Source organism: Pterocles gutturalis, unplaced genomic scaffold, assembly GCF_000699245.1.
Source record: "Pterocles gutturalis isolate BGI_N339 unplaced genomic scaffold, ASM69924v1 scaffold16797, whole genome shotgun sequence".
NCBI classification, from domain to species: domain Eukaryota; kingdom Metazoa; phylum Chordata; class Aves; order Pterocliformes; family Pteroclidae; genus Pterocles; species Pterocles gutturalis.
In genome coordinates, this window is record NW_010115729.1 from 6,870 (window position 1) to 20,052 (window position 13,183).

Genomic DNA, 13,183 nt, shown 5'->3' on the forward strand with positions numbered 1-13,183 from the left:
TCACCATCCCTGGAGGTGTTCAAGAAACGTGTAGATGTGGTGCTTAGGGACATGGTTTAGTGAGTTAGGTGTTGTTGGGTTGGACTTTATGATCCTTGAGGTCTTTTCCAACCTTAATGATTCTATGGCGAAAGAGAATGCATGCAAAAATAAACCCAGAAAGTTAGCAATCATCCTGGTGCCATCTTTTCTTGACGAGTTAGTGCAGGGGCTGGAGGCAACTGCTGGAGGGAAGCTCCCAAACTCAAACCTCCAGGAGCAGAACGGATGGCAAGGAAGTAAGATGGAACATGGGGAACTTGCTGGTTCCCTGTCCTGGCATCTCCCACCTGGAACACAAGAGGGAACAGTCGGGGTACTGCTACAGGAGGAGCAGGGATGTCCCAGGGCACATCTCTCCCAGCAAAAAGCACCTTGGAAATGGGGCAAGGGTACTGACTGCTGAACTTTCCACATCAGCATAACAAATAGCCCAAAGACACCATGCAGTTAGAGTTTGGGAAGCATGGCAACAAGATAATTTATAGAAATTTAGCATAGTCCTATAACACAGTGAGTTGGCAGGCTGTCTGCACAGCGGGAGATGGGTGCTGCTGAGGATACAGCAGTGAGGAGCTGGGACACCCATGCTGTCCTTATACCGGTCTTTTGTGAAAGTGGAGATCTTGTAAAGAAAAGGGTATGGGGGTGCCTGCCCAGAGTCCTTCTCACATTGTCAGCCACCCCTGCCTTCCCGGGTGCTGCTTGGCCTAAAGCCAGAAGCCCCTGCCACAGCTCTAGAAAATAACCCCCACTTCAGAGCTCCACTTGCTCCTGGGTATGGTGTGAAACTGTAGCCCCACTGTGAGCAGGAACACGCTGGCTGGGCTGGGGTCCTTCCTGGCAGTGCAGAGAAGGAGAGGGCACGTGGCAGAGGCATCTCAGGCCTTCACACCAGCCCTCTTTCATCCTCTCTTCTTCTTCATCTCCTCCCTGATATACATATACCCTGCGCCACTACCAGCTCTGCTTGTTTCCCATCTTCCTCTGTCCTCCCGCTTGCCTCCTGTTCTGCTGTGGTACAGGCAGTCTAAGCTGTCCCTTTGCTTTCAGGAATATGACCCCTGGAAATCCTCCGACAGGATCTGCAGGCAGCTGATTTACCACCTAACCCCCCACTCGAAATGGTACCGCCACGGCATGCCCCGGAGGAAGTCCCAAGTGTGGTAAGCAGCCTGGTAGGGACAGTGGGGATGGGTGGGTGCAGAGGGGGATCTGCCAGGAGAAACCGTGCTGCAGCCAAGCACCGTCCCAGTCTGCCACTACTGCCCTTCCCAGAGAAAGGCAGGACTGAAATCCTGCATGGCAGCTGCTGCTCAGTCTCTTAGAAAACCTCAGCCAAACGGCGCAGGATCCGTACTGACACCCTTCTCCTTGATCTGTTTTGCTATTTACTCCTTTTTATGCAGTCTTACAGTTCCTCAACCTCTCCCAAGTGCACTGAAATCAATTCCACCTTGGGGTGGCTGACAGAGAGGTGACCATCCTCACTTACCTCCCACTTCTCTGCCAGCACCAGGAGAGGGACCTAAGATGGTGCAGAGCCTCGTGCACAGGAAGCCCAACTCAAAGCACGTCGGCCACTGACAGCTACTGGATGGCAGCTGCTTTCCACTACTGCAGACATATTCAGACACCCACATTTGTTCTCTCCTTGACACTTCCTGGCTTTTCTAACCAGATAAAGAGCAGTCCCTGCTTCTTTTAAATCCACCTCTTCTCTCCTCATTTTCTTTGAGCAAAGCCTATTCCTGTGACACAGATCACTGCTGAAGAAAAAGTAGAGAAGTGACTAAAGAGCTCATGTCAGCCCCGTTAACTTTACAGGAATAAATGCAGGATTGGATAAAAAGAAATGCAAAACTGGCAACACTCTGAGAATGGCCTCAGGCTTTCCTGAGACTTTCAGTCTTTGATGCATGTGCCAGCAACTTAAAAATCCCCCATGAGAACTGACACTTCCATCCTACCTTTCGTTCTGACTAAGAGGCAGATCCCCAGTGCATCTTAAGGAATAAAATCCCTAACACCATGATTACCAGGCCATCTACCTCTCAAACCTGTAGCCCCATTTTGCCACCAAATCCGAGTTCTCTGCGAGTTTCGATGCTCTCACCCTCAGGTCCTCACAGGGCAGGACTGCTAGTGCCAGCCTGCAGGTGGGAACCACAGCACAGAACAAGACCGAGGGACCAGAGCCAAGCGAGTCCTTTGCCAGACCCGCTCAGTTAGATGACATTTTTCCATATACGATCCTGCAGAGCACTGGACATGCACGATGTAGAGAACAGGTCTGACCTCATTCCCGTCCTCTCTCAGGACAGAGAGACTTAAAGATAGAAGTGCTGGTGACAGGGAGAACCCTCTCTTGCTGAAATCTGGCCTCATTCTTGTTTTCCAAGTGAGAAATCCCTCCCTAACTCAACCCTCTGCCCCCACACTCCTGTTCGCATGCAGAACAAACGTTGTCTTTTAGAGTCAACCTGGAGGTGCTCCCTCTGATTACACAGCCCGGGGAGAGCAGAGGACTGCCTGCGGCACACTCATCACTTCCTAACAACAGAGAGCAAGTCTGTGGAGAGGAAGAGCTCTGGGCCCCGTGAGCGCAAATCCCACACAGAGGGGTCAGGCCCAAAATACTGGCCAGGCACAGAGTATCTGTGAGCACAAGCAGGGAAAGGGCAGCAAGGCAACGTGCGATGGAGGGAAATCTAGGTCTAAAATGGGAGCCCTGCCTGGCAGCCAGGCCCACCTGCAAGGTGTTACATAAGGCACAAAATTTTCATTCAATATTAAACAGCAGAGCTTTCTCTTTTAAGACTGGAGAGGAACTAGTTTGCAGTTTGCGGCAAAAGGCGCCTGCAAAGTTGGCATCCAAGGCTGCTGCAAGAAAATGGATGTTGCCAGTAGCAGGAAGAAATAGCTGCTTCATTTAGAGACGTGAGAGCCTGATTTCACCCAGCCAGGGTGTTTTTACCTGATGTGAATTCTTCACTTCCCTCTGTCTGCTGGTGGGAGTATTTGACTATAATCTCCGTCTCTGAACCTATGTCCTTGGCTTGTGCCCTTCTGCCTTCAAGTTCGTGTAAAAAGCATGGGTGTAGCAGCAATACTTCAAAGGCATTTCTGAAATCCAGTGGGGATCTGGGACAGTGGGGGGGAATCAGTGCGTGGAGATCGCATTCAGGAACTGAATTCTCTTCTCGCTTTTACGGTCTCCTGGGCTTTGGCTTCTGGCTTTCACAGAGCTGATGCAGGACCCCCTTGGTCTCTTCTGAAATGTGATTTCCGCTTTCTGGCAACATGTCAGATGGGTCCAGGAGATAATTAACAAGCCCAGCCATACAGAGAGCTTAGAGCATCTGCCAGGTCTTAATTATGTTTGGGATGTTATGGAGATGTGGAGTGGGGAGATGGAAAGGACCTGCAATACTGGAGCTAGATCGCACATCAGGTGTTCCTCCCCAACACCAAACAGCAAGTCAGCAGGGCAGAAACAAACTAACTGTAGTTACATCCCCATCTACTCTCGGTAGGACCCAAAATATCCAGCAAGTACAAACCTGAGCCACCCATGAACTGATAAAGCAGAAAGTGTAAGATACATTTCTTCAAGCACTCCTGTTTCAATACACAGCAATGCCAAGACATCTGGAACTGTAAACTCTATTAAGAGCAAATCAGACTCCCACCAAGCAGAAACAGTTATGCTATTCATGCTATAGAGCCCAAGCAGACACTAAATATTCACAAATAGACTGTCAGCAAAACATCAAACATGAGAGCCTCCAGATACACACAGATATACTCCTCTAGGCCTCCTTAACCACAGACCTGCTCCCCACTAAAGCCAGAGGTCCCACCTGCTTCCTCTACCACCCTAAACACCGATGTGTTCAACCCAGGGCTATGACTGCAGGAAGGTGCAGTGTGCCGTGCACAGGACACAGCAGACTGCTGTTCATCCTCTTTAGCCATTCCTCTGAAGAGCTACTGACAGAAGTGACTGTAACATGGCATCTGGCCCTGAGTCTGGGAGAGAAGTCGGGCCACATGCCATTATCAGCCGAATGCCCCAGGCCAGAAGCAGAGTCCATACAGAAACATGGAAGGAGAAGGCTCATTGCAGCACAGCAGACACAGTGCTGAAGCAAGCAGGAGAGATCCAGCCCAGGCTGTGTCTGGTTTCTCTGCTTGATTAAACTGTCAGAGTTGACGCTGTGAGGCAGTTTGCCCTCTGCATCTGTGCCCGTGGGTTCTTGACAAGGGCTGTCTGCCTTGTGCAATGAAGGGTTAGCAGTGTCCTAGCTGTGCAGTCACCCGGAGAGACTATTTCAGCTGCCCTGGTGACACTCAGACAGGTTTGCTGCACTGAAAGCAAGGAGCTCAATTATCCTTTCCTGTAAAATCCTGTCTCAGGTCTGAAGCTTCCAGCCAACAGCCTGCACCCCACCTTGCAGCTGATCCCGCTTGCAAGGGTTGGCTGCCTACCAGAGAAGTCGAGCTCTTCGAGGATTTACTGGGGGTGTTAAAGTTAAAAGCCAGAGGATAAGATTTCTGCAGCAGACCTTTACTGCACAACTGTCAGTCCCTTATATATTAACAGGAATTCAGTTTTAGCACCATTTTACAGTTGTATAGGTCCCTCACACTTAATGAGCAGAATACATTTGAGTGTTGCATAACTCCAGCTTCACTATCTCATTAAATTGACGTTTATAGTGGAAATAGGAATGGATTAAGAAATGCTTCTCTCTGCAGACATAGGCTTTTTAGGCTGTCAACACCACTTCTGTGGTATTTTGACAGACGCAGAATTTTTTGATGTTATTAATTCTTGTTTTCAGAAGTCTTGAGGCTCCCTTAATTCAGCATTGCAGGAGAACTATATATGCTAGTGCATCTGCATCCCTGAATCCAGGGGGGTATTGCTTTTTGAGGGAAAAGCCACATTGGACTGCAGTTCAGAGTGGAGAGGAAGAAGTGTGCCAGGTGAAGTCAGCCCTTGTCTGGAGAGCTGTATCGCAGCCTAGTACTGCAATGAAGCAGCAGTGGATTACAACTGAGCTGTCCTGGCAAAGCCACATCAGGGAACCTTATGTATTTTCCACTTGTGTTCTACCCAGAGATGGTTACTTCAGTGTAACTCCTTCCTTTCTTGAGTGCAAAATATCAAACCTGAATCCACAAAACCTGCAGGCAGTAAACACAGAATGATCTTTATGAGCATGGTGTTCCTGGCACAGAAAAAATAAATATATTTTTTTCACACCCTGACGGGTTCTGGAAGAGGAAAGGCAGTTGAGTACATAGAGTTAATAACTCCCAAACTGCAGGCATCTAGGTTTTCCTTTTCACAAGTCTCACCATGGTTTTACTTGGCTCATCTGAGTGAATTTTATTTTGAAACATCTTGGCTAACCCAAAGCTGGGTGGAGAACAGAGTATCCCTTCTGGGCTCATTGCTCTGTTTCTCAGTTACTGATGTGCGTTGCTCAGACATTGCCGCATTAGATGCGCTTTTAAAGTGCAAGGAAATCACTTGTGTCTAGAAGACGGCAAGGAAATAGCTCTAAAGGGCTTTGGATCTTTTTTTTTTTTTTCTCCTTGAAAACATCACTCAGGGCTGCAGATGACAGCTCTGGCAGATTAGATCCTAGCCTTCACAGGGCATGAGGTGAATATTAACCACAGCTTCATGTCACCCTTATGTAACAAGGTAAATAGGCACCATCATTCCTACTTTAGAGAGAGGAAGCCAAGTTAGAGAATACCAGTCAGTTAACTAAAGCCACATGGTAACAGCCATATGGGAGTACAGGAACTGCCCCACACAATGTTTTCAAGAAGCTGCTGCTCACAGAGATGTCAGCTGGACAGATGGATCAGCTGAACTGGTGAATTAATTGTGGAGAGAGGCAGGAACCGTCCCCTCCCTTCATCTTACAGTGCAGAGACCCAAACACTACCCACGATCAGAGTTCCCAGCAGCATCAAGAGGCAGATATATCTGCAAAGGCTGTTGGAGGTAAGCAGAAAGGATCATCCAGCAGCTTGACACTGCCCTGTTACAGATCAGAAGAAAGAGCCCAAGACTGACAGGCAGGTGACGCTGGACTCTTTTGAGAGACAGACAGTAAGTGAAATAATGGAGGCTGGGTGGCAGGTGGTAGTTAAAAGGCATCAGCAGAGACCTTGTGCCTTTGTGACCCTTACACAGTTGAAGGTCTGACAATTGCAGTGAGGAGAAAACATTAGCCTCTGCTTTGCTAGGAGAGACCTAAATAATGAGGGGAAACAACCAGAGGTCTTGGGTGGATCAAGTGGCAGCAGGAGGAAGGCCAAGGGTTCACAGCTCTCTTGAACACACCTTTAAGGACAGAGTAAAAATAACAGCAGAGCCAGGAGGAGGAGAAGCACTCAGCTGCATCACCTACAGATACGGCGTCCCACCCCAGCTGCAAAGGGAGGGTGGTAGGAGGAGGGCTACCTTTGCGCTCCCTTCTCTCCAATGAGGGATCTCCTCACAGTTGGCCAAAAGAGCTTGGGTGCAAAGACGGAGATGTGACTAAGGGACTTCTCATGGAAGCAGCCTGTTCGTGCACTGCCTCCATCTTTACAGAGGTGCTGGCCCCAGCCTCAGAAGAGGTCAGGCTGTGTTAGCCTAGTCAGTGCTTTTGAGGCTTCTCCTACCTTTTTTCTGTCTCGCTAGAGGCAGCGAAAGACAGCCCTGCGCAGCAGCACCCTGTGCCACAGGGAAGCAAAGCAAGCAGATTATGCTAAGCAGGCTATTAAAAAGCCCAGAGTCCATCCCCTAAATCACTGCTTAAAGCAGAGAAGCCATCCAGATGTGCCTGTCACTAGGTTCTATGCAAGGAAGAGCAGCCAAGAGATACCCAACTCATGGCTGACCAGCCGCTACTGGCAGCACCTATTAATGAAGAAAGGGATGTGCAGTGATAGGAGTCTCTGGCATCAGGAAAATATTACATTTAGAGGCAAATTAAACATAAAAATAAGAGGAAGAGAAAGCTGGTAATTCTCCAGAGAGACAGGCAGAGAGCAGCGGGCATCCCTCATTACTGAAATGCTATCCAACTGTTACTGTCTCATCCCAGCCTCTCTCTGCAGCCTGGAGACAAGTAAATGAGGCTGGGACTCCAGGAACCTCCTCCAAATCCCACAAAGCTAACAAGATGTCAGGCACCTCTGTGGCTCCTGCAAGTCCCACCAGAGCAACGACCAGGAGCTATTACACCTCCTCCCTGCAGCCACCAAGTAATGTAGCTGATGAGCAAGAAGTTGAAGGGATTCAGTGCTAATAAAAAAGTGTGCCGAGCCCTTGGCTTCAGGGACTCAAAGAAGCACCTGGAAGAGGGCCTAAGGGTTAGGCACCTCGGGACAGGTCCTGGAGACAAACAACTAGCAATTAATTTCAGGTCTCCTAATTCTTTCATCTCAAGACAGCTCTGAATTTGCTTAGATTAGCCCAGTTCCCAGGAGGCAGGAACAGTGACTGAGCCTTATGTGGGGAGAGGAAGATTTTTATCCCAGAAAACTGGGAGGTACAAGCTGGTTTCATCCCTTTCCCAGCCCACATTTCTGACAGAGATAACCTTCTTTCGACACCTGCAGGTCCCTCAGACCCCCATGCTGTCTAGACTGATCCTGGGTGGATCTCACGTGGCCAGGCTCACGGTGCAGCGTGGGGACTACTGGCTAATGCCTGCTGAAGAGTAGAGTTGGCACCTAGGGAAGGGTTAAGCAGGAGAGAGGACAGACCCCAAGGAGGGAGTTGGGATGATGCAAGGAATAGTTTAGGTCACATGAGAAACAAGGCGATGTTCCTAGAAGAGCTCTCATCCCTCAGGAGGGCTGGACTAGGGTCACAAGCAGGGCACGCATCCCTTACACGCAGGAGGCCGGGCAGGCACTGTTCCTCGCTGGATGCTGCGCCCAGCTCCAGGCACGCAGTGGGGGGACAGGCTGCTGATCGCCCTTGCTTCTTGCTCAAAGTTTCACAGAATTTCTCACTTGCAGCCATTTCTCCAGCATCTGAGGGAGTGGGGGTTTGTTTCCTCTCTAAGCTTACTGCGGGTAATACAAACACAGTCTGCTTCCCTGCATGCAGGGTCCAGATCCTTGTTAGATGCAAATCCCCACAATTGTAAATCTGCACACAGCACCAGTTGCGGTAACGTTAGGTTAAGCCAGCCTCCAGTGCTTTCCAGTCCTTTGCCCTTAAGTCCCACGGGCATCAAGAGCTGTGTCACTAAGTAGCCGTTTTGTCTCACACAAAGAAAAAAAAGCTGCTGCAGCTGAAGCAATCTTTAAGCCTATTTTACTTGCAGAAATTAGGGGATAATAGACCCATTTCCCTGGAAATAAACCTGGCATTTTCTCAGCTGCTGCACAAGTGTCTGAGCACTTGGTGTATCTTGACCCCTCCCCTCTCCTCCCCAACTCAAGAGAAAGAGTTTAGCAGAGCTCAAAAAAAAAAAATACCAAGTGTCAGATAATTCAGAATAAAGCATCTGCCCACATCTCCCTGTCCCTTTTCTGACAGCAGATTGGGTTCCTCTAAAGCAACAGAGAAGGAGTGGGCAGCTATTCTGTGCCATGCCCCAGAGATGGTATCTAGCTACACCTCTTGGAGCTGCACAGAAACACCAAGGGGGAGAGGAGCAGAGCTGCCAGGGCTCACAGCACGCGTGGGGCATCAGATCTCACGCTTCAGCACTTACCAGAGAGCTGAGGGCTGGGCTGCAGCATTAGGGGCTATATCCACCAGGGAGAAGCTTCTACAGACACATCCCTACAAGAGGCATTTTTATAGGCAAGAGAACAACTTAAACACAGGAGGAGCCCACAGCGCTGAGACAGGAGGCCCAGAGTCACCCTGGCAGGTACAGCAATGAGGGCAAAAGGAAGCAGAAAAAACACAGGAAAGGAAAGAAAAACAAGCCAGCAAAGGAGAGAGGGAAGGCCCTGGCACAGGGCAGGAGGGTTTAAGCACATTGAGCCAGGAGCAGTCCAGTCTGGAGAATCAATTACAGGAAGATAATTTGTCTGCGTGATTAAAGCCTCCTTGGGGTATTGGCTTGTTGCTGGGGAGAGCAGCAGACGGTACCAGCTCTGGCCAGAGCACGATCCATGACTTATTACTGCAGTCCCTGCATAGCAGTCAGCAGGAGGGGAGGCTTAACAGGCAGAGACAGACAAGCACGTTGCTTTTGTCCTTCTGACATTTCCCCTTGCTTACCACTGTTTGCACTCAGAGCCTAGTCATTCAAAAGGGACCCCAAGAGCCATTAAAACTTACCCCGTTAAGAAAGCTGCTTGTTGCAGACACAGCAGGAAAAACAGCACCTGAACGCTGAGGCCCGGCAGAGGGAGCGGTGCCGGCTCAGACGTGCCCTCCAGTGGTCCCCACTCCAGCCTGGTTCCTATCCCCACACCAAACTGGGAGCACTAGGGCTTGTTCCTTGTAGCTTTACAATAGGAAGGTTAGAGGAGGCTTTGCACAGACTCAGACAAGGCTTAGGGGCGGGGGTGTCCCCCTATCTGTGTGTATCCTTTCTGTGCTCCCCCCCCCCCCAATCTGCCATGGGGTGACAGCACCGGGGAAGAGAATTTCAAAGAGCCACAGGGTGCGTCTGCACAAAACCGGCACTGAAGTAATTACAGGCTTGTTGCTTTGCTTGTTTATCCTGTATTAACCCACACCCCCAACAAAGCCTTACTCTAAACCAGTACAGACAAGGCTTCTGTCTTATCTCTCATACCAGCCCCTCCTGTATAAAGGGGACTATTCCCCCTACGCAGTCAGGTTCACACTCAAGATTTACTTCTCCCTGCTTAAACTGACCAAAACAAATGCACACCTCAACCGTGCATTTGATACTTGGCTTTGCTAGAAAACAGGTATTCAGTACCAAAGACCTTGATAACACATCTAGCACAGCTAAAGGGATAACATTGTGCCAGGGGAGACCTGAGACTCTTCCAGCTTTGAGGCCAGTCCCTGACAGATTTTATACAAGTTGAACCCTCCTGTGGTAGATCCTGCTACACCACTGCCAGTGGTTGGTGACAAACTATACAAAAAAAAAAAAAAAAAGCACACATTGTTTTTCCAGGAGAGTTGAAGAAATGCAGCTCCCAGGCAGCCTAGGCTGATATCAAGCATCCCTTGGATTAGCAGGACAAGGGAGGCTAGCCCAGTGCCATCCAGACTGTAGCATGCACAGTTCACAGCTGCACCACTGCTACAAGCAATGTGGTTGATTAATCCTTCACAATCCTGTCTCTGGGGCCCTGATATTGGAAAGATATCAAGTACGATCTACAAGGGAAGGCCCTTTGAAGAACTCGCTTGTATGCTTTCAGACCAGTACTGATTCACTAATACATCGGTCTGTGCTGTTTGACAGTACAGACAAGCACTCCTCCCCTTGCCCCTTTTGTGATCCATGGAGGAGTAATCTGCATCATGTAAAGTGTAAACATTTAATAAGTAATACATCAGGCTCTTCTTAACCTTTAGGACTGAACAGAAGTTATTCCATACTGTTACTACCCCTCTACCATGAGAGCTTATTAGCTCAAATGCCTGTTTGCATATACAGCCTCACCCAGTGAATTCCCATAGGAAGCACAAGGACACATAGGAGCAGCCTGAACAAAGTGCTGCTAAACCCAGAGCAGGGATTTCTGGGCTTCAGAATTGACAGGGCAGGCCACAAGGTCTTTCCACCTCACGTTTCTACAGGTTCAATATGTCCACGAAGGGCTGTTGCCTGCACTGAGGCACATTTATTCACTTGTGGTATCACATGCTCGTAGGGCATTATTAAGGACTGAAGCTTCCAGGAAGCCATGAACTGCAAACATAAAGCAAAGCTGTAGGGGCAGCTTCACATCCTTTCCACAGCTACAGAAGGGCCTGCCAACACTAAGGCTTGTAGGGACATTCTCACCTGCCACGGGAGCTCCTGCGGTGCTGCAGCCTCCTCCGAGGAAATTGCATGTCCCCATGTACCCATTGCTCTCAGGGACTGGCTGTGCCACAGGTGTGCAGGACACTACAGAGAGCCAGATAGGAAGAGTGGGGACCTTCAAAGTGGTGGTTAATTCTTAACCCACCCTGCTCCTCCCAAGCTCAACAAGGCACTTACAGACCCCCTGAGCTCATGGTTAATGCCACTAGAGGCAGTCCTTAAAGCTAGATGTGTCTAAAAGTACAGCAAGACTAATACCATTTACACTATGGGATTAGGTTCTCCTGTGTTACACCAACACACATTTCTTCTCAATCTTGCAACATATTCCCACCAGCTCCTATAGCCCCACAGCTCCCACTTCTCACAGCCCTCTCACAAACCCACAGCCCATCATAAAACTCCACATCTTGCTTCCTTTGCGTACCCAACAGCCCCATAACACAGCTTTTGCCTGCTGTACAGTTTGCCTACCTCCTCCTCACTCCACTTGCCAGGCAGACAACAAAAGAAATGGCTGAAACCATCTCTCTAGATTTCGTTTAGCACCCCTCTGCCCTCCCCGCCTCCTCACAGCTGCAGCAGATCCCAGATGATCTGCTGACCACAGAGACCCAAACAGGCAGCCCCTGGTGCTGCTTAGTGACCAAGTGCTGCTTGGGAAGGCTTTTAAAGGGACATGCAGTAAATCCACTCCTGGAGTGCAGTTTGCCTATAGATTGTTCCCCTGGTAAAATATCCATTTCTCAGCCTTTTAACACTCTCTCCTCTGCAGCAGCCGTGCAGCACAGTCTGTTTGCAATACAGCCTGGCATTCACCTGGAGAGGTGGCACACAAACAGCCCACACACCGTGCAAACCAGTGCACCTGGAAAGCTTGCTTGCCTTGATTATTTTTGCTTTCTATGCACAAGTGTCTGTACACGCACATATAGACAAACCCTTTGAAATGTGCTAGTGGAAGACACTGTAGCATCCTATGTTCAGCCAGTTCTGGCAAAGTTTAAGTGCTAAAAATATACAGGAAAGCCCCAGGACACAGTCTGCCCTGAGGCATGGTGCAAACCTCCTGCTTTCCTCAATGAGCTCCATTAACCCTTTGCTTAATGCTAGCCTGTGTTCTTAATTAGTTCTCCCCTGTCCCAAGTGCCCTCTCACTTGGCTGAGAGATGGATGAGAGCAGTCCCCTTAATGATCTCCCTCTCTACCCCTTTCCGTCATTAGCCTGAAGACCAGCCTGCAGAAGAAGGTGAGCCAGGACTCCATGGATTTGTCAGGGATCCCCCTGACCATGCGTGATGTCCACCGCATGGCCTACTACCTGCAGAACAACGGGGACCACCTCACCTCTGTGGACCTGAGCTTCACCGAGCTGAATGATGACATGGTGCGCTTGCTGCTGCCCTTCCTCTGGGCGCTACCCAAGCTCACTCATCTTTCCCTCAATGGCAACCGACTGACGCGGGCAACCATGAAGGAGCTGACTGACACCATGAAGGACATGAACAAGTTCCCTTGCCTGGCCTGGGTTGACCTCGGCAACAACGTGGATGTCTCCTCCATGCCGCAGCCATTGCTCGTGGGCCTGCGCAAGCGCCTCAGCCAGCAGACCACGCTGCCTACCATCTATGAAGCGCTCGACTGCGACTCCGAGATCTCCAGCGGGCACGAGGGCAGCCAGCCAGAGGACGAAGCAGCAAAAAGCACCCCGCCACGTGCTTTTTCCCAGCAGGGCTGCGAGAGGTGACTGGACAACAGGCTGGCGCTGGCACACTGAAGCCACCCCATGGAGAAGTCTTGAGTACAAACATCAAGCAGAGGGCCAGCTTTACCAGCTTCCTTTGGCTCTTTTCTCTTGCCTTCCCTGACATCTCCCCCCACTTGCTGTGAGACGAAAGCCTGTCATCCCCCGACAACGTGCTCCACTCCCTCCCCTCACTGCCAAACCCATCACCCATGTTCCAGAGAGGAACCAGTGACTTACAGTGAACCTGGTCCCCAGGCAGGGTCTCACTGGAAGACGGGAAAAGACCTGTCGGAGTCAAGAATATCCTCCAGCAGCCATTGGGTTGAGGGAAAAGATTGGGGGGAAACCTAAAACAGAAACAGGCTTGTAGTCTACTTCCTTTCTTCCTTTTCCTATG

General features: G+C 49.9%; 1 protein-coding gene across 1 annotated transcript in view; it reads left to right on the forward strand.

The window, feature by feature from the left end:
* The window catches only part of LRRC75B (leucine rich repeat containing 75B), a 16,027-nt gene extending 3,110 nt beyond the window's left edge, over positions 1-12,917 (forward strand). The window contains exons 3-4 of the mRNA XM_010075290.1: positions 1,093-1,205; positions 12,264-12,917. Coding sequence (XP_010073592.1) covers positions 1,093-1,205; positions 12,264-12,786 — 636 coding nt within the window. The 3' untranslated portion in view covers positions 12,787-12,917. The remainder of the gene's footprint in view (positions 1-1,092; positions 1,206-12,263) is intronic.
* Positions 12,918-13,183: the final 266 nt, after the last annotated feature.